This window comes from Oncorhynchus keta, chromosome 30, assembly GCF_023373465.1.
Source record: "Oncorhynchus keta strain PuntledgeMale-10-30-2019 chromosome 30, Oket_V2, whole genome shotgun sequence".
NCBI classification, from domain to species: Eukaryota; Metazoa; Chordata; class Actinopteri; order Salmoniformes; family Salmonidae; genus Oncorhynchus; species Oncorhynchus keta.
The window spans coordinates 9,592,945-9,620,405 of NC_068450.1; the positions used below are offsets into that span (position 1 = coordinate 9,592,945).

The 27,461-nt window shown below is 42.9% G+C and overlaps 1 protein-coding gene across 6 annotated transcripts; it reads left to right on the top strand.

Annotated features, from left to right (window-relative positions):
* The first annotated feature begins 1,487 nt into the window (after nt 1-1,487).
* On the top strand, nt 1,488-27,419 carry LOC118377820 (shootin-1-like). Of its 6 annotated transcripts, none has more exons than XM_052487479.1 (17): nt 1,488-1,759; nt 3,838-3,898; nt 7,854-7,948; nt 8,546-8,708; nt 9,371-9,468; nt 10,604-10,685; nt 13,439-13,533; nt 18,653-18,799; nt 20,314-20,467; nt 20,651-20,810; nt 20,924-20,997; nt 21,150-21,274; nt 23,811-23,825; nt 24,335-24,400; nt 24,540-24,675; nt 25,200-25,515; nt 25,943-27,419. In XM_052487479.1, the coding sequence occupies exons 1-17, from the start codon at nt 1,682-1,684 to the stop codon at nt 26,103-26,105; spliced, it is 2,028 nt and encodes a 675-aa protein (XP_052343439.1). In that variant the 5' UTR covers nt 1,488-1,681; the 3' UTR covers nt 26,106-27,419. The 6 variants fall into 6 exon arrangements, with proteins under 6 accessions (XP_052343439.1, XP_052343441.1, XP_052343440.1 ...); XM_052487481.1 differs by having other exon boundaries at nt 21,162-21,274; XM_052487480.1 differs by having other exon boundaries at nt 8,546-8,702.
* Nucleotides 27,420-27,461: the final 42 nt, after the last annotated feature.

Sequence of the window (27,461 nt, forward strand, 5' to 3'; positions counted from 1 at the left end):
TGCCTGATGTTTTTGCAAACCCAGTGTCAAGGCTGAAAGCAAAACCATTGATTTCTAAACATGCCTTTGTATTTTCATCCACCAGCTAGTCTCACGTTGGACGTTGGGCTACTACTGGTTTTCCTTGGCCCTGGAGTCCCTCTGAATATTTTACAGTTTGTGTTTTGTTCAGCTGTATTCTGGGCTACCAGTATGCCTCTGCATCATCATATGATGTAGAATGATACATGTGTTAATGAAAATGAGATTCTTCACATTATGTAGCCTACATTGTGCTTATCATTTCTAATATTTATGGCCTTTATGGCATCTGTTAGTTCTATTTGGCACCTACTGTAGGCCTATGCTATTTGTCCTTCCTTTTTCCGTCCACACTTGTTACAGGTTGGAAGGGGAACTTAACAGAGTGTTCTATGGCCATGTCAGTGAGTGTGCTGGTCCTGGTGCCGTGCACAGTGCTGTCTGGGTACTACCTGACGCTGCAGACCTTCGTCCTGCGCCTGGAGTTCATCCTTAATGCTGTGTTACAGTGCTTCTACAGTCTGGAGATGCTGCTGGGAATCATGTCCATATCTGCTTTCTCCAGGTAGGAGAAACATCTCATGGCATAGCCTGGGTTCCAGTCTGTTTCTACTCTCTTGACAACTACTTATGGAATTTACATTTAAAGGGTTGACAAGAGAGAAGAAACAAACTGGCCCCCAGGCTAGGCATGACATGTTTCTCATACTGGAGAAAGAGACTGGCCCTAGGATGTGACCTTGCGTAACGTTTCACTGTAAAGGTCCTATATCAGTGATGCTGGATGTGGCCTTGCGTAGCTTTTCACTGTAAAGGTCCTATATCAGTGATGCTGGATGTGGCCTTGCATAGCGTTTCACTGTAAAGGTTCTATATCAGTGATGCTGGATGTGACCTTGCATAGCGTTTCACTGTAAAGGTTCTATATCAGTGATGCTGGATGTGACCTTGCGTAGCGTTTCACTGTAAAGATCCTATATCAGTGATGCTGGATGTGACCTTGTGTAACATTTCACTGTAAAGGTTCTATATCAGTGATGCTGGATGTGACCTTGTGTAACATTTCACTGTAAAGATCCTATATCAGTGATGCTGGATGTGACCTTGTGTAACATTTCACTGTAAAGGTGCTATATCAGTGAGGCTGGATGTGACCTGATCTGCTCAGTGTTTCACTGTAAATATCCTATATCAGTGATGCTGGATGTGACCTTGCGTAACGTTTGGGCAATTATAATTATTATTATTATTATTGTTATTATAATAATTGTTTTTACATTTAGCAGTGAAGACTTTGAATGAAACATTTTAGCCTAATTACAATGCACAATCAAACTGAAAGGGTGGAGCTTTCATACTCATCAGCAAATGTAGACGAATACGAGATGATGATGCATGCGCAATAAACCCTGAGTAGTGGGGCGAAGGGAGGGGGGGACTGGGGACCGGGGACGGGGGCAGGCGATGCTGTCAGCGAAAGGATTCACTGTGCCTGAATAGAAGTAGCGGTCTTATCCATCCCATATAGACATGAAATGCTTTTTCTAAGACACCTCAGCGGACTTGCCAGTTGCTAGAAGTAGCCTAGTTATTTATTTTATTTCTATAATACGATATTATAAAGTCCAAGATATTAGTTTAGTTATCGACCGGGGTCATAATGCTACCGTCTTCATCAACGGGGCTGGTGCAGATGGAAGGATGTGGGGCGGAGGCGCGAGATACCCAAAAAATGCAGGTAATAGATGCTCTTCCGTTACATATTTGAGACCTTTTTCAACGATTACAGAAGTAACATAGTAGACATAACGAGGTCAAGGTGAGACGTTTTTATTTTTCCCTGCACATATTTGTGCCGGCCGGTTTTGATGTAGGTAGGCTATGCTGTGTGAAATCAAAGGGCCGACCCCTCCCAAAATCTCGCTATTGCCATTGATAGGAAAGCCCAGTGTCGGTGAGATTTTGGCAGCTAAAATAATGATTGGATCTCAGTTGAACAAACCTGATTAGAGGTTTGGTTATCTGGTACGTCATCTTAGATTGTATATGTCATTTTGTCACTTTTTTGTATTTATTTCAGCGCTACGTTGTTTCTAGAAATTCAATAATCTATGCACTATAAATTAATAAGATCAGGCCTTGACTAAAGAGTCCCACCAAGTAGGCCTATTTCATAAACCTTAGCATATTTTTAAATATCTATAAAGAAAATTTTATTTCAAGCAAGATGACACGGTGGGCCTGTTTAAAACAGTGGGACTGTTGTTTTTTTGTATATTTGGCAGAGCGCAGGTAGAAAGTGGGTGAAAGTGGGACACGTGCTTTAACAATAGGCTAGTCAAGGCAATTTCAGATCAGAACGTCCCTGGCACTGCACGGATGTCAGGGAACAGCTTCCTGTAGCCGTTATAGAATAATTGGTAAGAAAATCTAAGTCTGTCTTGCCCAAACGGATAATGACCCAATATAGGCCACATACTACCTATTGAATGTACTCTGAATTGTAGATGGACCATTGTTTTCCATGTACGCTATTACCAATATAATAAACCATGTAGAAGCTGCTCCCTTGTCTGTCCAACAAACTGAAACTATGGGGAGATAGTCCCACAGCAGATCACAGGAGACTGAAACTATAGGGAGATAGTCCCACAGCAGATCATAGGAGACTGAAACTATAGGGAGATAGTCCTACTGCAGATCATAGGAGACTGAAACTATGGGGAGATAGTCCCACAGCAGATCATAGGAGACTGAAACTATGGGGAGATAGTCCTACTGCAGATCACAGGAGACTGAAACTATAGGGAGATAGTCCTACTGCAGATCATAGGAGACTGAAACTACAGGGAGATAGTCCCACAGCAGATCATAGGAGACTGAAACTATAGGGAGATAGTCCCACAGCAGATCATAGGAGACTGAAACTATAGGGAGATAGTCCTACTGCAGATCACAGGAGACTGAAACTATAGGGAGATAGTCCTACTGCAGATCATAGGAGACTGAAACTACAGGGAGATAGTCCCACAGCAGATCATAGGAGACTGAAACTATAGGGAGATAGTCCCACAGCAGATCATAGGAGACTGAAACTATAGGGAGATAGTCCTACTGCAGATCATAGGAGACTGAAACTATGGGGAGATAGTCCCACAGCAGATCATAGGAGACTGAAACTATAGGGAGATAGTCCCACAGCAGATCATAGGAGACTGAAACTATAGGGAGATAGTCCCACAGCAGATCATAGGAGACTGAAACTATAGGGAGATAGTCCTACAGCAGATCACAGGAGACTGAAACTATAGGGAGATAGTCCTACAGCAGATCATAGGAGACTGAAACTATAGGGAGATAGTCCTACTGCAGATCATAGGAGACTGAAACTATAGGGAGATAGTCCCACAGCAGATCATAGGAGACTGAAACTATAGGGAGATAGTCATATAGCAGATCATAGGAGTCCCGTGTGTCTTAGTTGGTAGAGCACAGCTCTTGCAACGCCAGGGTTGTGGGTTCAATTCCCATGGGGGACCATTATGAGAATGTATGCACTCAATACTGTCTAGTTGCTCTATATAACAGTGTATTCTAAACGAGTAACATCTGTGTTGAAACAGTGTATTGACCGAAGGAAAGTGTCTTAGTGTAGTGAGTCCAGTGTCCTATCCTTTCATACCCTACAACAACGAAGGACCATGGATTACTGTCATCAATTAACTACACTTAAATGGATTGTGCTTGCAGGTTTATTTGTGACGTGCATATGATTGTATTGTATAATGTGAACCCATTCCTTCCCTGTTTCCTCAGTGCATGAAACTGACTGAAGAGAGAGATGAAGCAGAGAGCCAGCTGAAACACATCAAGAGAGGTGAGTTCCAGACACTAACACACACACACATTTGATCAACTAACATTTTATTAGTGACATGCACTGGATACAACAACCTTACAGTGAAACGTTTACTTACGAGCCCTTAACCAACAATGCAGTTTAAAAAAAAATACAGATAAGAAATAAAAGTAACAAGTAATTAAAGAGCAGCAGTAATATAACAATAGCGAGACCATATACAGGGGGCTACCGGTACAGAGTCAATGTGCGCGGGCACCGGTTAGTTGAAGTAATATGTACATGTAGGTAGAGTTATTAAAGTGACTATGCATAGATGATAACAACATAGAGTAGCAGCGGTGTAAGAGATGGAGTTGGGGGGGTAGGACTGTTACACACTTTACCCTTCCTCACGCCTCTCTACACACCCCTCTGGTGATGACCGCCTCTCCAAACCGGCTCCTGAATGGGTGTGTGTAAGAAGGTATCTCAGTTTCCATGACTACTCAGACCTTCGGCCAACCATAGTCATGGATTTGTGTTTTGGCGACCCTACCCAGTTCTTCCTAGCAACATGTAATAAAATACCACAGTGGCTCCATTAACAATTGATTTGGTAAGGAACAAGGTTACAGGGTTGAGTTCTGGAGCGCTGACAGACTGCCTGATTTCATTATGCGAGGTAAGAAAGATAATAATCGTTCCAACGTTCACAGCTACAGTATACTGTAGGTTTAAAGTGTTAGTATGACAGGGGTTGTTGTGCTACTTTCTCACAGCTTTCAGCTAGCTGTCTTTTTGGCAATGTTGTATTATAGGCTACGTCATCGGCATTTTGTTCAGATGGTTGGCTGGATCGTTACCAGTTCCTGAAATGCTCCTGCTTGATTCTCGAAGGATAGGTAAATCATGTAAGAAATGTTTACCTTTTGATGTGCTGCATTAAATCATTTTTCTTACATAACCTAATAAAGTTAGATGTTTGTCTCTCTCCTCAACCAAGCTGGGACCAATTCCGCTGACCAGTTTCAGCTTCCCAGACAGGTACAGACAGACTTTAAACAGAGACGTAACCTATTTCGTTTTGCTGGCCTTTAACCTAAACAATAGGTCATCAAAGACAGGTTGCTCTGAATTAAGACTGTACACACCTAGACACCATAGGAGCCTTCAGCCAGGGCCACGAGAACAATAGTGTCTAAAACATGTTATTACCAGGTCTTATTATAATCATCAGGGGGACTGTGTCTCTCCCCTGTCCCCTGCTGTGGTCGGCATTCATTCATCTCCGATGAGAACCACAAGTCACCACGCCAACACCTTGTGTTATTTCGCTGCATTATTCAAATCCTCAATTATGAATGATTCATTACTAGAGAAAGAGAGGGGCTGCTCCTGTGTTCCAGTCTGGCATCTATTCTATTGTGGCCCTTCACTCAGAGTGATACTGTATATTTTATAGGTACATTATACTCAAGTCAATATGATATGGGGAAATAAGCTTTTAAAATATAATTGACATGCACTTAAAACAAGAGATATTAGTAACTACAATTTATCATACAATTACCATTGGCTATATAATCTCTGAAGATTAAGATTATGTTCTATAGTCCTGAAAGTATAGGCTATAGCTATTTGCTTTGCTAGGACCAAAAGGTGGCTGATTACGTTCAAACAACAATAATACTTACAAGACCTCGTCGCTGACAAACAAGCAGACTCAGGCCTGGAGCGTTGGTTCTGTACTTCTCTGAGCCGGCGAGCCAGCATGACGCTGCAAATGTCCCTGCTGATTGGCCTAGCTTACCTCCTCTCCCACCTGACAGCGGTAAGTGCTTGATGTCTGTAGGGGAAACAGGAAGCAGGCTCATATTTCCCCTACAGTACAATGTCTAAAATAAGATTATGTTCCCTCTGTAGAGAAGCTCTTGAGTAAGTCACTGTCTGTGTCCCAAATGGCATCCTATTCCCAGGGTCCTGATCAAAAGTAGTGCTCATTGTAGGGAATAGGGCCCTATCTAAAGTAGTGCTCATTGTAGGGAGTAGGGCCCTATCTAAAATAGTGCTCTAAGTAGGGAATAGGGCCCTATCTAAAATAGTGCTCTATGTAGGGAATAGGGCCCTATCTAAAGTATTTGTTCTAAGTAGGGAATAGGGCCCTATCTAAAATAGTGCTCTAAGTAGGGAATAGGGCCCTATCTAAAGTAGTTGCTCTAAGTAGGGAATAGGGTCCTATCTAAAATAGTGCTCTAAGTAGGGAATAGGGCCCTATCTAAAATAGTGCTCTAAGTAGGGAATAGGGCCCTATCTAAAGTAGTGCTCTATGTAGGGAATAGGGTGCCCTTTGGGACACGATGACTTGCTCAGCGCTCCTCCACAGAGTATATGACACCATGTTAAAGGCAGGTTTTTGGAGTCAACATTCAGTTCATGGAGCATTAAGCATAGAGGAGTTATTGACCTAGAATCTCTACCACAATACAAACACACAGCCCCTCCAGCTCTGCTCTTCCTCTAGTCTCATTACAGAAATACTGGACGTGGAGACCATCCAGGGAGTCAGAGAGGAGTAGTTTAACCGCAGGACAGCTATAGAGATCAGCCTGTCGACATGTGTGTGCGCTGCAGAACTTTCCTACTGCTCCTAAGCGTGATAACAAGCAGAATCTTCGATCCCCTTTCCCAGAATTCTCAGGGACTCATGCATGCTCAGTGTCAGACATCAGGGTTAGGATCGACCTACTGCTTTGCAAATATGGTGTAATCAAGCTGGGGATAATATGCAGAGGCATGTGTGTTCAGAAGGCATTAGAGCAAATGGGGCGGCAGGGTAGCCTTGTGGTTAGAGCGTTGGACTAGTAACTCATCTCATATGTATATACTGTACTCGATACCATCTACTGTATGCTGCCCTGTACCATCACTCATTCATATATCCTTATGCACATATTCTTTATGGGTGTTCTGGATGTGCCAATATGCAATGTGTATGTGCATATGGGAGAATGATTGCACCTCTTTTCCTGACAACAACAGCAACCCCCCCAAACAAATCTAAGAGCATTTTAAGCACTGTAGCCTTTGTTTTGAAACAAAAAATTACCACTGGCACAAATGCAGGATAAGCTTACATTTTCAATGGAACCACATGGACCTTAGTTAATCTGATTTAGCGTATTTAGTAGCCAGAGGAAATACTAATGATTTACAATGAAAAAAGAGCCTGAGCCTTCCTGGTCTCCAATGCAACACGATCTGGCTACATTAGCATGTCACATGGACCCTGTTACAGTTCTGTCTGTAGACAGAGGGAAACTGAATAGCTCAATGGGGAGAAGGGGAAATAGAGGGAAACTGAATAGCTCAATAGGGAGAAGGGGAAATAGAGGGAAACTGAATAGCTCAATAGGGAGAAGGGGAAATAGAGGGAAACTGAATAGCTCAATGGGGAGAAGGGGAAATAGAGGGAAACTGAATAGCTCAATAGGGAGAAGGGGAAATAGAGGGAAACTGAATAGCTCAATAGGGAGAAGGGGAAATAGAGGGAAACTGAATAGCTCAATAGGGAGAAGGGGAAATAGAGGGAAACTGAATAGCTCAATAGGGAGAAGGGGAAATAGAGGGAAACTGAATAGCTCAATAGGGAGAAGGGGAAATAGAGGGAAACTGAATAGCTCAATAGGGAGAAGGGGAAATAGAGGGAAACTGAATAGCTCAGTAGGGAGAAGGGGAAATAGAGGGAAACTGAATAGCTCAATAGGGAGAAGGGGAAATAGAGGGAAACTGAATAGCTCAGTAGGGAGAAGGGGAAATAGAGGGAAACTGAATAGCTCAATAGGGAGAAGGGGAAATAGAGTAACACAATAGACACGTTTCCTCTCATTCAGTCAGTCATTTATTCAGTCAGTCATTCATTCTTTAAAATAGGAGTCAAATCGTACCATAACACAATAAAACTAACTGCAATGTAATGTTTTTTGTATTCCAGTTTCCCAAATGGTGATCGAGGAGGTGAGCGTTCTGCAGACTCAGCTGGAGATAGAAAAATCCTGCAGAGAAAATGCTGAGGCCCTTGCCACCAAGGTAAGAGACTGACACTGCTTGGCTTAGTAGTTGAGGCCCTTGCCACCAAGGTAAGAGACTGACACTGCTTGACTTAGTAGTTGAGGCCCTTGCCACCAAGGTAAGACACTGACACTGCTTGACTTATTAGTTGAGACCCTTGCCACCAAGGTAAGACACGGACACTGCTTGGCTTAGTAGTTGAGACCCTTGCCACCAAGGTAAGAGACTGACACTGCTTGACTTAGTAGTTGAGACCCTTGCCACCAAGGTAAGACACTGACACTGCTTGACTTAGTAGTTGAGACCCTTGCCACCAAGGTAAGAGACTGACACTGCTTGGCTTAGTAATTAAGTAGTGGTAAACCATTACTTCCTGGGCCCTGGGCCCTGCCAAGAGGTGGTGATTCAAAAAGACAAGCATTTTTACATGTTTGTATGTATAATGTTTATTTCCATAAGCCATTGATGTGTAGGCTACAGTACATACATATCTTACAATATTACAGTCAACATGCCAAATCAGTGTATGTTTCTGTGTGCTATTGGCCTCTGTTATCAGCTGTACGTCATTTGTCTTTATCATATATAATCCAGTGTGTGTTGTTTGTCACACAGTTGAACAGTGAGAACAGGAAGCTGAAGTATCTGAGCCTGTCGTCTCGACCCTGTTTGGATGAGATGCTACCTAGTATCACAGACTGCATACCTCTGGAAGAGGAGACGGACACACAGGACACCAGCCCTGACCCGTACAGCCAGTACCAACAGCAGGGTAAAGGTACCAGACCCGTACACAGACAGTACCGGGTACCTACCAGACCAGTACACAGACAGTACCGGGTACCTACCAGACCAGTACACAGACAGTACCGGGTAGCTACCAGACCAGTACACAGACAGTACCGGGTAGCTACCAGACCAGTACACAGACAGTACCGGGTACCTACCAGACCCGTACACAGACAGTACCGGGTACCTACCAGACCAGTACACAGACAGTACCGGGTACCTACCAGACCAGTACACAGACAGTACCGGGTACCTACCAGACCCGTACACAGACAGACACACAGGACACCAGCCCTGACCCCTACAGCCAGTACCAACAGCAGGTTAAAGGTACCAGACCCATACACAGACAGACACACAGGACACCAGCCCTGACCCGTACAGCCAATACCAACAGCAGGTCAACACTATATCAGACCCTTTGTCTAAATTTGTCTTGACGGGGTAATGGACTGACTGCAATGAAATGATGTTGTGCCTGTACAGCATATTAGGTTTCATCTTTCTGTTGTTGTTTTCTAATGGTATTTCCAGTAGCAAGATAAACCATGTTAAAATGTTAAAGTAACAGAGCTGTATGTCAGAATATTAGATGTAGTGAAGAGATGTCATCACGTCGTGTCACCCAGGAACCTCTTTCTTCCCCTCCAGAGCTGCAGGAGACAGTGAGCACTCTGCTGGAGGAGAAGAAGTGGCTCGCCTGTCAGCTTCAAGAGCAGAAGAGACAGATTGAAGAGCTAACAGCCCTGGTGAGTATCCACTACCAGGCCTGGAAATCAATACCTCACAGGAGGACAGTCTCAGACAGGCACAGAAAGTGTCTCTGTCTGCTTGGGGCGGGATTCTGAGGGCTGCTGAGAGGTCTTGTATTATACTATGTAAGTTTGAATGCAGAATATCTGTCTAGATTTTTCATAGTTTTGACATGTACACTGAACAAAAATATAAATGAGTTATAGTTCATATAAGGAAATCAGTCAATTGAAATACATTATTTGGGCCTTAATTTATGGATTTCACATGACTGGGAATACAGATCTGCATCTGTTGGTCACTGATACCTTAAAATAAAAGGTAGGAGCGTGGATCAGAAAACCAGTCGGTATCTGGTGTGACCACCATTAGCCTCATACAGCGTGACACATCTGGTTCACTTAGAGTTGATCAGGCTGTTGATTGTGACATGTGGAATCTTGTCCCACTCCTCTTCAATGGCTGTGCAAAGTTACTGGATATTGGCGGGAACCGGAACACGCTGTCGTACACGTCGTTCCAGAGCATCCCAAACATGCTCAATGGGTGACATGATTGGACTGATGTGGTTACACGTGGTCTGCGGTTGTGAGGCCGGTTGGACGTACTGCCAAATTCTCTAAAACGACATTGTAGGCGGCTTATGGTAGAGAAATTAACATTGAATTATCTGTCAACAGCTCTGGTGGACATTATTTTAGTCAGCATGCCAATTGCACGCTCCCTCAGATCTTGAGACATATGTGGCATTGTTGTGTGACAAAACAGCACATTTTAGAGTGGCTTTTTATTGTCCACAGCACAAGGTGCACCTGTGTAATGATCATGCTGTTTAAGCCATTTCTTGAAGTCAGGTGGATGGATTATCTTCGCAAAGGAGAAAAATGCTCACTAACAGGGATGTAAACAAATTTGTGTACAAAATTTGAGAGAAATAAGCTTTTTGTGCAGTATGGAACATTTCTGGGATGTTTTATTTCAGCTCATGAACATGGGACCAACACTTTACATGTTGTGTTTATATTTTTGTTCAGTGCCTGGAAAAAATATTCTCAGTCGTGTTGAAGCACCATAAACCTGGATTGTTTCTGTTTGACCAGCCTTTCTGCTTCACTCTGAATGTTTTTGTAGACTGAGAAGGAGCAGGCTGAAATGAAGGAGCTTCACAAAACCATGGAGCAGCAAAGCAAGACCATCAAGAGGTTCAATAGAGGTGAGTTACATGACAGTCTACCCACGACCCACTGTGTTCATATCAGTACATGACATTCTACCCACGACCCACTGTGTTCATATCAGTACATGACAGTCTACCCACGACCCACTGTGTTCATACCAGTACATGACAGTCTATCCACGACCCACTGTGTTCATATCAGTACATGACAGTCTATCCACGACCCACTGTGTTCATATCAGTACATGACAGTCTACCCACGACCCACTGTGTTCATACCAGTACATGACAGTCTATCCACGACCCACTGTGTTCATATCAGTACATGACAGTCTATCCACGACCCACTGTGTTCACATCAATAGAGGTGAGTTACATGACAGTCTACCCACGACCCACTGTGTTCATATCAATCAATAGAGGTGAGTTACATGACAGTCTATATACACAACCCGCTGTGTTCATATCAGTACATGACAGTCTACCCACAACCCACTGTGTTCATATCAGTACATGACAGTCTACCCACGACCCTCTGTGTTCATATCAGTACATGAAAGTCTATCCACGACCCACTGTGTTCATATCAATAGCGGTGAGTTACATGACAGTCCTGGTGGTCCTTCTGTAGCACAGTTGGTAGAGCATGGCGCTTGTAACGCCAGGGTAGTGGGTTCGATTCCCGGGACCACCCATACGTAGAATGTATGCACACATGACTGTAAGTCGCTTTGGATAAAAGCGTCTGCTAAATGGCATATATTATATTATTATTATTATTTACCCACGACCCACTGTGTTCATATCAGTACATGACAGTCTATCCACGACCCACTGTGTTCACATCAGTACATGACAGTCTATACACGATCCACTGTGTTCATATCAGTACATGACAGTCTATACACGACCCACTGTGTTCATATCCGTACATGACAGTCTATACACGACCCACTGTGTTCATATCAATAGAGGTGAGTTACATGACAGTCTATACACGACCCACTGTGTTCACATCAGTACACGACAGTCTATACACGACCCACTGTGTTCACATCAGTACATGACAGTTTATACACGACCCACTGTGTTCATATCAGTACATGACAGTCTATACACGACCAACTGTGTTCACATCAGTACATGACAGTCTATACACGACCCACTGTGTTCATATCAGTACATGACAGTCTATACACGACCCACTGTGTTCACATCAGTACACGACAGTCTATACACGACCCACTGTGTTCACATCAGTACATGACAGTTTATACACGACCCACTGTGTTCACATCAGTACATGACAGTTTATACACGACCCACTGTGTTCACATCAGTACATGACAGTCTATACACGACCCACTGTGTTCACATCAGTACACGACAGTCTATACACGACCCACTGTGTTCACATCAGTACACGACAGTCTATACACGACCCACTGTGTTCACATCAGTACATGACAGTCTATACACGACCCACTGTGTTCACATCAGTACATGACAGTCTATACACGACCAACTGTGTTCACATCAGTACATGACAGTCTATACACGACCCACTGTGTTCATATCAGTACATGACAGTCTATACACGACCCACTGTGTTCACATCAGTACATGACAGTTTATACACGACCCACTGTGTTCACATCAGTACATGACAGTCTATACACGACCCACTGTGTTCACATCAGTACACGACAGTCTATACACGACCCACTGTGTTCACATCAGTACACAGTCTACAGTCTATACATGACAGTCTATACCCACCCACTGTGTTCACATCAGTACATGACAGTCTATACACGACCCTGTGTTCACATCAGTGTTCATATCAGTACATGACAGTCTATACACGACCCACTGTGTTCACATCAGTACATGACAGTATATACACGACCCACTGTGTTCACATCAGTACACGACAGTCTATACACGACCCACTGTGTTCACATCAGTACACGACAGTCTATACACGACCCACTGTGTTCACATCAGTACATGACAGTCTATCCACGACCCACTGTGTTCACATCAGTACATGACAGTCTATACACGACCCACTGTGTTCATATGTTTCTGGTTGGCTGCTGTTCATCACATGTTGTGCAGAATGTATAGACCAGGGAATGTGGTGTAGTGGCCTTCGGGACAGTTACATTTAATACCAGTTATACTGTATATAGAGAGATACATTGTGTGCATTGATTTATATGCATCTATGAGGCACTGCCACAAGAGCTGTACTAAACTCCTGTCAGCTTTCTATAAGGTAATATATGTGGGGGTGGCTGTGTAGCTGGCAGCTGGCTGTCTTCCTGTAAAGACCAGGCCCTCCCAACACACACACACACACACACACACACACACACACACACACACACACACACACACACACACACACACACACACACACACACACACACACACACACACACACACACACACACACACACACACACACACACACACACACACTGCTTACCATCCTTAATCAACTGTCGAGGGCATGCCACTGCTCCACGGTCTCCCCCTCGGAGACTTCATCCTGGTAGAGAGGGGGCTACACAGCAGATGGCCCTCTTCTTTCTCCTCTGCTGTTACTATATTACAGTGATCTGGAAACAGCTTCAGGCTTTCTATATTTTATTGTTTTACTGTGGTTATGCTTTAATCCCTAGTTCTCTCTCTCATCTCTCTCCTCTCATCTCTCTCTCATCTCTCTCTTCTCATCTCTCTCCTCTCATCTCGCTCTCATCTCTCTCTCTCTCTCTCTTCAGTGTCTGTGATGGCTACTACAGAGTTTGAGGAGATGAAGGAGCAGCTGGATTTGGAGCAGAGTCTGAGGATGAAGGCTGAGACGTATGCCCACGAGGTAGACAAACAGACAGACAGACAGGCAGGCAGGCAGACAGACAGACAGACAGACAGGCAGACAGGCAGGCAGGCAGGCAGGCAGGCAGACAGGCAGACAGACAGACAGACAGACAGACAGACAGACAGACAGACAGGCAGACAGACAGACAGACAGACAGACAGACAGACAGACGTTTGTTGTCTTTAGCTATGTTTGTTTGTTGTCTTTAGCTATGTGTGAAAGCTAACATCTCCAAATGTTTGTTGTCTTTAGCTACGTGAGATAGCTAACATCTCCAAATGTTTGTTGTCTTTAGCTATGTGTGAAAGCTAACATCTCCAAATGTTTGTTGTCTATGACCAAGTGTGATAGCTAACATCTCCAAATGTTTGTTGTCTTTAGCTACGTGTGATAGCTAACATCTCCAAATGTTTGTTGTCTTTAGCTACGTGTGATAGCTAACATCTCCAAATGTTTGTTGTCTTTAGCTACGTGAGATAGCTAACATCTCCAAATGTTTGTTGTCTTTAGCTACGTGAGATAGCTAACATCTCCAAATGTTTGTTGTCTTTAGCTACGTGAGATAGCTAACATCTCCAAATGTTTGTTGTCTTTAGCTACGTGAGATAGCTAACATCTCCAAATGTTTGTTGTCTTTAGCTACGTGTGATAGCTAACATATCCAAATGTTTGTTGTCTTTAGCTACGTGAGATAGCTAACATCTCCAAATGTTTGTTGTCTTTAGCTATGTGTGAAAGCTAATATCTCCAAATGTTTGTTGTCTTTAGCTACGTGAGATAGCTAACATCTCCAAATGTTTGATGTCTTTAGCTACGTGAGATAGCTAACATCTCCAAATGTTTGTTGTCTTTAGCTATGTGTGAAAGCTAACATCTCCAAATGTTTGTTGTCTTTAGCTACGTGAGATAGCTAACATCTCCAAATGTTTGTTGTCTTTAGCTATGTGTGAAAGCTAACATCTCCAAATGTTTGTTGTATTTAGCTACGTGTGATAGCTAACATCTCCAAATGTTTGTTGTCTTTAGCTACCTGTGATAGCTAACATCTCCAAATGTTTGTTGTCTTTAGCTATGTGTGAAAGCTAACATCTCCGAATGTTTGTTGTCTATGACCAAGTGTGATAGCTAACATCTCCAAATGTTTGTTGTCTTTAGCTATGTGTGAAAGCTAACATCTCAAAATGTTTGTTGTCTTTAGCTACGTGTGATAGCTAACATCTCCAAATGTTTGTTGTCTTTAGCTACGTGTGATAACTAACATCTCCAAATGTTTGTTGTCTTTAGCTACGTGTGATAGCTAACATCTCCAAATGTTTGTTGTCTTTAGCTACGTGTGATAGCTAACATCTCCAAATGTTTGTTGTCTTTAGCTATGTGTGATAGCTAACATCTCCAAATGTTTGTTGTCTTTAGCTACGTGTGATAGCTAACATCTCCAAATGTTTGTTGTCTTTAGCTACGTGTGATAACTAACATCTCCAAATGTTTGTTGTCTTTAGCTACGTGTGATAGCTAACATCTCCAAATGTTTGTTGTCTTTAGCTACGTGTGATAGCTGACATCTCCAAATGTTTGTTGTCTTTAGCTACGTGTGATAGCTAACATCTCCAAATGTTTGTTGTCTTTAGCTACGTGTGATAGCTAACATCTCCAAATGTTTGTTGTCTTTAGCTACGTGTGATAGCTAACATCTCCAAATGTTTGTTGTCTTTAGCTATGTGTGAAAGCTAACATCTCCAAATGTTTGTTGTCTTTAGCTACGTGTGATAACTAACATCTCCAAATGTTTGTTGTCTTTAGCTATGTGTGAAAGCTAACATCTCCAAATGTTTGTTGTCTTTAGCTACGTGTGATAACTAACATCTCCAAATGTTTGTTGTCTTTAGCTACGTGTGATAACTAACATCTCCAAATGTTTGTTGTCTTTAGCTACGTGTGATAGCTAACATCTCCGAATGTTTGTTGTCTTTAGCTACTTGTGATAGCTAACATCTCCAAATGTTTGGAGTCCTAGTCTGGAGACTGACATCTCCAAATGTATTAGTCTTTAGTCTGTGATACTGACATCTCCAAAGTTTAGTCCTAGTCTGGGGACTGACATCTCCAAAGTATTAGTCCTTAGTCTGGGGACTGACAGCTCAACAGTTTGTTAGTCCTAGTCTGGGGACTGACAGCAGCAAAGTATTAGTCCTAGTCTGGGGACTGACAGCATCAACAGTATTAGTCCTAGTCTGGGGACTGACAGCAGCAACAGTATTAGTCCTAGTCTGGGGACTGACAGCATCAACAGTATTAGTCCTAGTCTGGGGACTGACAGCAGCAACAGTATTAGTCCTAGTCTGGGGACTGACAGCAGCAACAGTATTAGTCCTAGTCTGGGGACTGACAGCAGCAACAGTATTAGTCCTAGTCTGGGGACTGACAGCAGCAACAGTATTAGTCCTAGTCTGGGGACTGACAGCAGCAACAGTATTAGTCCTAGTCTGGGGACTGACAGCAGCAACAGTATTAGACCTAGTCTGGGGACTGACAGCAGCAACAGTATTAGTCCTAGTCTGGGGACTGACAGCAGCAACAGTATTAGTCCTAGTCTGGGGACTGACAGCAGCAACAGTATTAGACCTAGTCTGGGGACTGACAGCAGCAACAGTATTAGTCCTAGTCTGGGGACTGACAGCAGCAACAGTATTTGACCTAGTCTGGGGACTGACAGCAGCAACAGTATTAGTCCTAGTCTGGGGACTGACAGCAGCAACAGTATTAGACCTAGTCTGGGGACTGACAGCAGCAACAGTATTAGTCCTAGTCTGGGGACTGACAGCAGCAACAGTATTAGTCCTAGTCTGGGGACTGACAGCAGCAACAGTATTAGTCCTAGTCTGGGGACTGACAGCAGCAACAGTATTAGTCCTAGTCTGGGGACTGACAGCAGCAACAGTATTAGTCCTAGTCTGGGGACTGACAGCAGCAACAGTATTAGACCTAGTCTGGGGACTGACAGCAGCAACAGTATTAGTCCTAGTCTGGGGACTGACAGCAGCAACAGTATTAGACCTAGTCTGGGGACTGACAGCATCAACAGTATTAGTCCTAGTCTGGGGACTGACAGCAGCAACAGTATTAGTCCTAGTCTGGGGACTGACAGCAGCAACAGTATTAGACCTAGTCTGGGGACTGACAGCAGCAACAGTATTAGTCCTAGTCTGGGGACTGACAGCAGCAACAGTATTAGACCTAGTCTGGGGACTGACAGCAGCAACAGTATTAGACCTAGTCTGGGGACTGACAGCAGCAACAGTATTAGTCCTAGTCTGGGGACTGACAGCAGCAACAGTATTAGTCCTAGTCTGGGGACTGACAGCAGCAACAGTATTAGTCCTAGTCTGGGGACTGACAGCAGCAACAGTATTAGACCTAGTCTGGGGACTGACAGCATCAACAGTATTAGACCTAGTCTGGGGACTGACAGCAGCAACAGTATTAGACCTAGTCTGGGGACTGACAGCAGCAACAGTATTAGTCCTAGTCTGGGGACTGACAGCAGCAACAGTATTAGTCCTAGTCTGGGGACTGACAGCAGCAACAGTATTAGTCCTAGTCTGGGGACTGACAGCAGCAACAGTATTAGACCTAGTCTGGGGACTGACAGCAGCAACAGTATTAGACCTAGTCTGGGGACTGACAGCAGCAACAGTATTAGTCCTAGTCTGGGGACTGACAGCAGCAACAGTATTAGACCTAGTCTGGGGACTGACAGCAGCAACAGTATTAGTCCTAGTCTGGGGACTGACAGCAGCAACAGTATTAGTCCTAGTCTGGGGACTGACAGCATCAACAGTATTAGTCCTAGTCTGGGGACTGACAGCAGCAACAGTATTAGTCCTAGTCTGGGGACTGACAGCATCAACAGTATTAGTCCTCTCTGGGGACTGACAGGCAACAGTATTGACCTAGTCTGGGGACTGACAGCAGCAACAGTATTAGTCCTAGTCTGGGGACTGACAGCAGCAACAGTATTAGTCCTAGTCTGGGGACTGACAGCAGCAACAGTATTAGTCCTAGTCTGGGGACTGACAGCAGCAACAGTATTAGACCTAGTCTGGGGACTGACAGCAGCAGCACAGACTCAGCAATGCTTTGAAGGACACACATTTGCTTGGGGGAACCACAGCCACAGTAGTGGTGTGTACTGTTACGCTGCTTGGCCTGAGGCTGGAGAGGGGGGTTCTCTGGAGAATGCTGGCTGTGGTTGTTGACCATTTATATAAAAACAACGCATGCTTACTTCCTGCTTCATACTACAGTCTAATGCTTCCATATCCTGCTTCATGCTACAGTCTAATGCTTCCATATCCTGCTTCATGCTACAGTCTAATGCTTCCATATCCTGCTTCATGCTACAGTCTAATGCTTCCATATCCTGCTTCATGCTACAGTCTAATGCTTCCATATCCTGCTTCATGCTACAGTCTAATGCTTCCATATCCTGCTTCAGGCTACAGTCTAATGCTTCCATATCCTGTTTCATGCTACAGTCTAATGCTTCCATATCCTGCTTCATGCTACAGTCTAATGCTTCCATATCCTGCTTCATGCTACAGTCTAATGCTTCCATATCCTGCTTCATGCTACAGTCTAATGCTTCCATATCCTGCTTCATGCTACAGTCTAATGCTTCTATATCCTGCTTCATGCTACAGTCTAATGCTTCCATATCCTGCTTCATGCTACAGTCTAATGCTTCTATATCCTGCTTCATGCTACAGTCTAATGCTTCCATATCTTGCTTCATGCTACAGTCTAATGCTTCTATATCCAGAGAACCTGGGTCTGTTGTCTTTTAAAACACCTGCTCTGCTCATTCCCTCACTCCCTCCCCTCCTCCCTTCCTCACTCCCTCCCATCCTCCCTTCCTCACTCTCTCCCCTCCTCCCCTCCTCCCTCCCCCCTCCTTCCCCTCCTCCCTCCCTCCCTCCCTTCCTCCCCTCCTCCCGTCCTCACTCTCTCCCTTCCTCCCTCCCCCTCCCTCCCTTCCTCACTCCCTCCCTCCCTTCCTCCATCCCTCCCCTCCTCCCCCCTCCCCTCCCTCGTCCCCTCCTTCTCTCTCCTCCTCCAGATGTTGGTGAAGCAGAAAGAGGCTAACAGACAGAGTATGATCCTGCTGCAGAACGCTGACCCCAGCCTGCAGCTGATCAAGGCTCTGGAGGACGTGGCTAATGTTACCAAGACTCTGGAGCAGGAGAGACTGCAGCATCACCAGAAGGTAGGTCTAGGTCCCACTGTCGCAGTATGACTATCCTACCCCCACTATGAGTCCCTGACTCACTCATAGAGATAGATACAGTATATATCTAATGTTACCAAGACTCTGGAGCAGGAGAGACTGCAGCATCTCCAGAAGGTAGGTCATGGACGGTCTGTCTGTCTGTCTGTCTGTCTGTCTGTCTGTCTGTCTGTCTGTCTGTCTGTCTGTCTGTCTGTCTGTCTGTCTGTCTGTCTGTCTGACTGACTGACTGACTGACTGACTGACTACCTCCCTCCCTCCCTCCCTCCCTCCCTCCCTCCCTCCCTCACAGAACTACTACAGGTATAGGTAGCATCACCAGAAGGTAAGCCTCACAGTCCCAGTCTGACTCCTAGATAGATACAGTATATATCTCTATGGTCTGACTACCCACACTGGTTTCCCATGCAGCAGTTGCTGTACTGCAGCTGTGGCCAAACCTGCAAAGTCATCACCTCTCAGATCTCCACCCCCAGTACCCACAACACATGACATGGGGCTATGATGGGTGTTTGTTTGAAGCTGTCCAGCCCACAGGATTCCTCCCTAATTAATCTGGAAGCGATCATAAACTACCATCTTCCCCTCTCTGACAGTATATTATATTTTCCTACAGACAGACAGACAGACAGACAGACAGACAGACAGACAGACAGACAGACAGACAGACAGACAGACAGACAGACAGACAGACAGACAGCAGGCTACATTACAGACATATGTCTGACAGATCCAGCTTCTGTAACTGATCTTTCTCAGCACCATGTAGACAAGCTGATCTTTATTACAAACAGAAACAGTCCTCGGCACTCCCCCTCAGACCATTCTGAAGGTGAAGAAGACGGATATGGAAGTCCTGGGCTTATAGTGTAGATATTTACGTTAAATTATCTGGCAACAGCTCTGGTCGGCATTCCTGCAGTCAGCATGTCAATTGCATGCTCTCTCAGTGGCATTGTGTTGTGTGACAAAACTGGACATTTTAAAGTGGCCTTTTATTGTCCCCAGCACAATGTGCACCTGTGTAATGATCATGCTGTTAAATCAGCTTCTTGATATGCCACACCTGTCAGGTGGATGGATTATCTTGGCAAAGGAGAAGTGCTCACTAACAGGGATGTAAACAAATTTGTACACACCATTTGAGAGACAAGCTTTTTGTGCATTTGGAAAATGTCTGGGATTTTTTATTTCAGCTCATGAAACATGGGACCAACACTTTACATGTTGTGTTTATATTTTTGTTCAGTGTATTATATTCTCAGTCGTGTTGAAGCACCATAAACCTGGATTGTTTCTGTTTGACCAGCCTTTCTGCTGCTGTTGCGTTTATAGTTTTCTTCAGTGTAGTTTTAGCAAGGCAAAGAGCAGAATTGCTAATCTTGAACACATAATGAGTAGTTCTTTGGGTGCAAGGTGATTTTGTAAATCAGTGATTCTGCGCAGTCCAACTGAAATATAGTCAATCTGGATCTCCATTCATATCCATGTAGGTGAAGGCTCTGGAGGCTGAGCTTCAGGAGTACTCTCTGAAACAGCAGATAGCAGAGCTGCAGAGCCAGCTGGAACTGATGGAGGAGGAGAAGAGAGAGACAGAGGGATGTCTGCAGGAAGTAGAGAAGAAGAACCGTGACCTAGAGAATAGAGGTGAGGAGGACACCTACGGGCTGTCAATCACATCACACTGTGGGTTACCCACAGATTGGATTCCTACAACTTTGTGAACGAATACGTCTCCAGCAGTACCAGTGGAATAAATAGTTGTCCATCTTCTCATGTTAAAAGACTGGTGACCCAGGCTTCATCTACATCTGTCTTTTACATCTTTAGTGCAAGAGCTGCTGCAGGTCCAGAAGAGCACTGAGCCCTCACCAGGCCCTGAACCAGGGATCGCCCCACCCCCCGCCCCTGTTCCCCAGCCCCCTCCACCCCCACCACCACCCCCTCCCCCTCCTCCACCCCCTCCCCCATCGCGATGCAACCCCCTCAGGTAAGACAATAGGCTATTATTATGTTGTGTACAGGCTTGCATGGAGGGATGAATGCTTCAACCACCAATCTGTCTAATCATGCTGAGTTTAATTTACTCTTTTCATTCAATAGCTCACTGATTGCAATCATGAGGAAATCATCCAAGGGTTCAAAGGGAGGATCCCCGAAGTTGGAACAAACTCCTGGTAGGTTTCAAATCACTGAGAATCAAATCTGCACATGCCAGAATAATATAGAACATAGAGAATATGATTCAAATAATCATTCATAATTGAGGAATTTCTTATTTTAAAATCACACATCTTTACAATATTATCCATCTCTCCTTGTCTTGTAGAAGGAGGTGCAGAAGGAGGTGCAGAAGGAGGTACAAATGACGTCAAAGTGAAGGCAGTCAATGAGATGATGGAGAGGATTAAACATGGAGTGGTTCTGAGGCCTGTCAAGGGAGGAGATACTAAGGTGAAGAGGTCAACAGTTCATGTTTTGTTTAAATAATTGTCTTGGAAAAGTGTGGAAATATAGACTCTACTTAATGTTCTCAAACTGTGGAAATATAGACTCTACTTAATGTTCTCAAACTGTGGAAATATAGACTCTACTTAATGTTCTCAAACTGTGGAAATATAGACTCTACGTAATGTTCTCAAACTGTGGAAATATAGAATACCTAATGTTCTCAAACTGTGGAAATATAGACTACGTAATGTTCTCAAACTGTGGAAATATAGACTACGTAATGTTCTCAAACTGTGGAAATATAGACTCTACTTAATGTTCTCAAACTGTGGAAATATAGACTACGTAATGTTCTCAAACTGTGGAAATATAGACTCTACTTAATGTTCTCAAACTGTGGAAATATAGACTACGTGATGTTCTCAAACTGTGGAAATATAGACTACGTAATGTTCTCAAACTGTGGAAATATAGACTACGTAATGTTCTCAAACTGTGTAAATATAGACTCTACTTAATGTTCTCAAACTGTGGAAATATAGACTCTACTTAATGTTCTCAAACTGTGGAAATATAGACTACGTAATGTTCTCAAACTGTGGAAATATAGACTACGTAATGTTCTCAAACTGTGGAAATATAGACTACGTAATGTTCTCAAACTGTGGAAATATAGACTCTACTTAATGTTCTCAAACTGTGGAAATATAGACTACGTAATGTTCTCAAACTGTGGAAATATAGACTACGTAATGTTCTCAAACTGTCGAAATATAGACTCTACTTAATGTTCTCAAACTGTGGAAATATAGACTACGCAATGTTCTCAAACTGTGGAAATATAGACTCTACTTAATGTTCTCAAACTGTGGAAATATTGACTCTACTTAATGTTCTCAAACTGTGGAAATATTGACTCTACTTAATGTTCTCAAACTGTGGAAATATTGACTCTACTTAATGTTCTCAAACTGTGGAAATATAGACTACGTAATGTTCTCAAACTGTGGAAATATAGACTCTACTTAATGTTCTCAAACTGTGGAAATATAGACTCTACTTAATGTTCTCAAACTGTGGAAATATAGACTACGTAATGTTCTCAAACTGTGGAAATATAGACTACGTAATGTTCTCAAACTGTGGAAATATAGACTACGTAATGTTCTCAAACTGTGGAAATATAGACTCTACTTAATGTTCTCAAACTGTGGAAATATAGACTACGTAATGTTCTCAAACTGTGGAAATATAGACTACGTAATGTTCTCAAACTGTCGAAACTGTTCTCAAACTGTGGAAATATAGACTACGTAATGTTCTCAAACTGTGGAAATATAGACTCTACTTAATGTTCTCAAACTGTGGAAATATTGACTCTACTTAATGTTCTCAAACTGTGGAAATATTGACTCTACTTAATGTTCTCAAACTGTGGAAATATTGACTCTACTTAATGTTCTCAAACTGTGGAAATATTGACTCTACTTAATGTTCTCAAACTGTGGAAATATAGACTACGTAATGTTCTCAAACTGTGGAAATATAGACTCTACTTAATGTTCTCAAACTGTGGAAATATAGACTCTACTTAATGTTCTCAAACTGTGGAAATATAGACTACGTAATGTTCTCAAACTGTGGAAATATAGACTCTACTTAATGTTCTCAAACTGTGGAAATATAGACTCTACTTAATGTTCTCAAACTGTGGAAATATAGACTGCGTAATGTTCTCAAACTGTGGAAATATAGACTACGTAATGTTCTCAAACTGTGGAAATATAGACTACGAATGTTCTCAAACTGTGGAAATATAGACTCTACTTAATGTTCTCAAACTGTGGAAATATAGACTACGTAATGTTCTCAAACTGTGGAAATATAGACTACGTAATGTTCTCAAACTGTCGAAATATAGACTCTACTTAATGTTCTCAAACTGTGGAAATATAGACTCTACTTAATGTTCTCAAACTGTGGAAATATAGACTACGTAATGTTCTCAAACTGTGGAAATATAGACTCTACTTAATGTTCTCAAACTGTGGAAATATAGACTCTACTTAATGTTCTCAAACTGTGGAAATATAGACTACGTAATGTTCTCAAACTGTGGAAATATAGACTACGTAATGTTCTCAAACTGTCGAAACTGTTCTCAAACTGTGGAAATATAGACTACGTAATGTTCTCAAACTGTGGAAATATAGACTCTACTTAATGTTCTCAAACTGTGGAAATATTGACTCTACTTAATGTTCTCAAACTGTGGAAATATTGACTCTACTTAATGTTCTCAAACTGTGGAAATATAGACTACGTAATGTTCTCAAACTGTGGAAATATAGACTCTACTTAATGTTCTCAAACTGTGGAAATATAGACTCTACTTAATGTTCTCAAACTGTGGAAATATAGACTACGTAATGTTCTCAAACTGTGGAAATATTGACTCTACTTAATGTTCTCAAACTGATTACTCCCTTATTTCTCCAACCATGTCATGTTTCTTAACCAACTGACTGTCTCCCCAAAGAGAGTTGCCGTAAAAGTGAGTATATTGACTTTTACATCAATTTTGTGAAAGGGAAGTCTCCCGGGATCCTAAAATCACAACAAAACAGCATGCTAACCCCCACATCACAGGGATAATCCACATCATATTGTACTAGAGTGAGATGGATTATAGCAGTTCTGTTATTAATCTCTCACTAAAACCGGTCTTCATGTTTGGCTTTTGGCATGGGGCTCTTTCTCTTTGTGTAACATTGTCCATGGATTACCTCACGGTGTAGACTGACAGACACCACATGGCTGCCGCTTTCATTTCATTTACCGGTATATTCTATTGATTGACAAAATCACCATGACAACTTGCAGGCGCTATGAGGGGAAAATCAATAAAAAATGGCCTCCAGCTTTCAAATATAGACCAGCTATGTGATAAAAGCTAACACCAGCTGCCAGGCCCGAGGTGTGCGTGAGCACCAAAGTAAAATGTGTGTTATGTCCTGTTTATTAACTTAGTTGATGTATTAATAGCATTCTCTCAACCCCTAGCAACCTCCAGTAATGGAAGAAAAGTTGCCACAGGAGAGTGCCATGGAAGAACTGAAAGGCATTCTGGTATGTTATTTTTATTTTTATTTTATTAGCCTTATTATAAGACATTATAAAAGCTAATATATGCTTTTAATAAGTGACAACAACCTATATATCTGTTACCAACAGTAAAACATGTTGTATGTGTTTCTGGATCCCCCAGGAGACAGTGAAGAAGAGTCCCAGTCGGGGGTCTCAGGAGTCGGTCCCGCCCCCCCCAGGGAAGAGCCCTGTCAGCAGTGAGCTGGAGGTCATCCTTAGGCGTAGACGTAAACAAGCCTGTGACTCCAGAGATGGAGGTAGCACCGCCATTCGTCTGTTTGTTTACAGACTATGAATAGACTATTTGAGTGGTGTGCCGAAATAGCCGTGACTATTCTACATATCCCCACCAGAGGGCTCAATACACTCTGTCGTGATCATTTGCATACAGTAGTCGAATGGTTAAACTATAGACCAGGGCATATGCATGATGTCACTGTTCATTAGTGGTGAGCCACGTTCACGTCTTGTGAATTCAATAATAATTATACAGTGTGGTCTTTGTAACCCGTTCTTAGACAATCAACAGTGTGTTATCTTTGCCTTTTGAATATTGTCCAGGGAAAACCAAGTATCATGAACCAGTTTAGATGTCAGGCCTACAGTGTGGTTGGTAAAAATCTGCATCACTGTTTACTTTGTAAAATGCCAGTCAAAATATGTTATTGTTTATGCTCCTAGATCATATAGTAATCTAGTGCAGATAATAACCCACAGAGAGAGTGAACATTTTGTTCTCTTACATCATGTCCCTACTAACCCCTTTGTCTTTCTCCCTCAGATGAGAGCAGGGACGGACAAATAAGCAAGGTCTCCTCCTCTGACAGCCTGAACGGGAGGCACAGCCAGAGCTCCCACAGCTCTGACAGCTCAGGCAAAGAGCCAGAGGGTCCCACAGGACCAGGGCCTGGGCAGAGCCCCAGAGAGCCAGCCTCCCCCAGCGGAAGGGGCCCCGGCCCAGCCGTAGCAGCCAGGCGCAGGTCAGACTCTGGCCAAGAGCCCCAAGCAGGGTCCTGGCAGGACAGGAGGTCCCGTACTTCTTTGTCTGAGAAAGAGGCCTACTCCGAGGCGCCGGTAACCAATGGATGCATTGTCAGGTAATGTACATCCATTATGGTGACTATCATCATGTTAATTATTTCAGCTAAATTGGCTCACATATCATTGGCACAACTACGAAATGGCTCTGGTTTGAATACCCTAGACGACAAAGTGAAACACCTGTCGATGTGCCCTTGCGCAAGGCACTTAACCCAAATTTGCTCCAGGGACTACTCGCAGGACTACTCTGGCAAACCCTTATAAACAACACATTTCACTGCACCTATCCGGTGTGTAACAATAAAACATATATATTTATTTTTTTATTTAAAAAAAACGTTTTTTTTTTGTTTGTTTTTTCCCCAAACAAAATTATTCTATTAAATACTTTGTTGGGGTATCTTTTTGTTGGTGCAGAATACATGTATGAAAATAAGAAGGACTTTTGAAAGAGGACTCACCCTTGTTGTTGTGTTCCAACAGTGGGGAGGAGCCTGAGAAATGGGTACCACCACAGGCCAATGGAATCAGCCACCTTAACCCTAGTCTGACTGTGGAGACAGACACGCATGCCACACTGTCTCCCAGCCTCTCCGCAGTGCCCAACCCACTCAGCGGGAATGGGAGTACAGATGCAGAGTGTTGAAGGTCGGCTCCAGAGGTCCCTGGGCAACCAGGAAGGCAGGCGTGCTGAGGAAAGCTGCACAATTTGCACAGAATCTCAGTTATCTGCAGTTCGAGACACTTCATCAAAAAAAGTGTTAGGTTATTTTATTTGATGCGCAAACGATCTCAATCGGATGTGTCTTTGTGTCATCATCTGATGAAATGCACTGTTTTAGAATCCAACCTTTTTTGATCAGATCTTTTTCTTCTTCCTCACATCCTGTTATAGTGAACAGGAATTGAATGACACTTCTAATCTACAGTATAGCACAAGCTTATTTGATGCAAGTTCTGCTTCTCCCTTACTTTTCCTGAATCTAAAGAAGACACTATCCGACAACCGTAAGACTTTCAGTACAGTCACTGCTTACTTTATGCAGTAGAACGGCCACCTAAACATCGATACAGAACTATGTTTACCATCTGGGTCATCATTAGCAAATAGGATACAGATATTGCACATTATGAAGGTACTTTTGCTATTTCAAACTGTTCCAGTTTGTGAACTATCTTTAATGTGTAATCGATGCAACTACAGCGTAGGGATGCAAATGAAAGCCGTGCACATGTTTCAATCAAAAATAGCCTAACGTCCTTGAGGAATTAGGTGCTTGTGTACTCAGTCTACCTCGTATTAGACACACTTGCCTCTTGACTATCCTAGCAATGGCACAACATTTGTAAATGACTTCCACCTACATTCCCAAGCTGTATAAGGTGCTTTGTTCATATTTGCTGGGATACTCCCATTGTTTCATTACGGCTGTAACCAGATTTCATCCTGTGTGTATTATCCCACCTGTATTATGTTAGTAGGTCATGCTTTCAGATATCTAGTACAACCGAAAACAACTGGATTAAACAGTATGCAAACGTAACTGATACAGCAACTTAATCTAAGAAATAAATACATTTGAAGGCTCATAGGACAGTCACTCTCACACCCATCATGACATTGTAAATGTTTTCTTAAAGATACAGAAACGAAATTGAGAGCATTGACTCTATTTTAAGTTATTTCTATGAAGCCTTCTTTCATGTTTTCCAGATGCAATTGTTTACTAAGTCTTAAACCTGTCACCATTTTCTCAATTCGATTTTTATTTATTAGGCAAGCAGCTGACGAACAAGGAAATAACTGGACTGAGTTTGTGTGAATCTTGATATTGTGTGTGTTTGGGATTTGAAAATGAAGTGTTATGTTTTTGTTTTTAAACATTTTAAACATTTACATTGATATTCATTTTTCAATTATATGAAATAAAATTACCCAATAAAAACAACAAGACTTGTACTTGTATCTATTTTTCCATCTGTATGTGTGTAGTATATGACT

Bases quoted from the DNA above. Each gene is read 5' to 3' on its own strand.
- LOC118377820 (XM_052487479.1), top strand. From the start codon at position 1,682: ATGCTACCGTCTTCATCAACGGGGCTGGTGCAGATGGAAGGATGTGGG. The intron at 13,534-18,652 runs GTAGACAAACAG...CTCCTCCTCCAG, and splicing joins CTGAGACGTATGCCCACGAG to ATGTTGGTGAAGCAGAAAGA. The intron at 20,468-20,650 runs GTGAGGAGGACA...TTACATCTTTAG, and splicing joins CCGTGACCTAGAGAATAGAG to TGCAAGAGCTGCTGCAGGTC.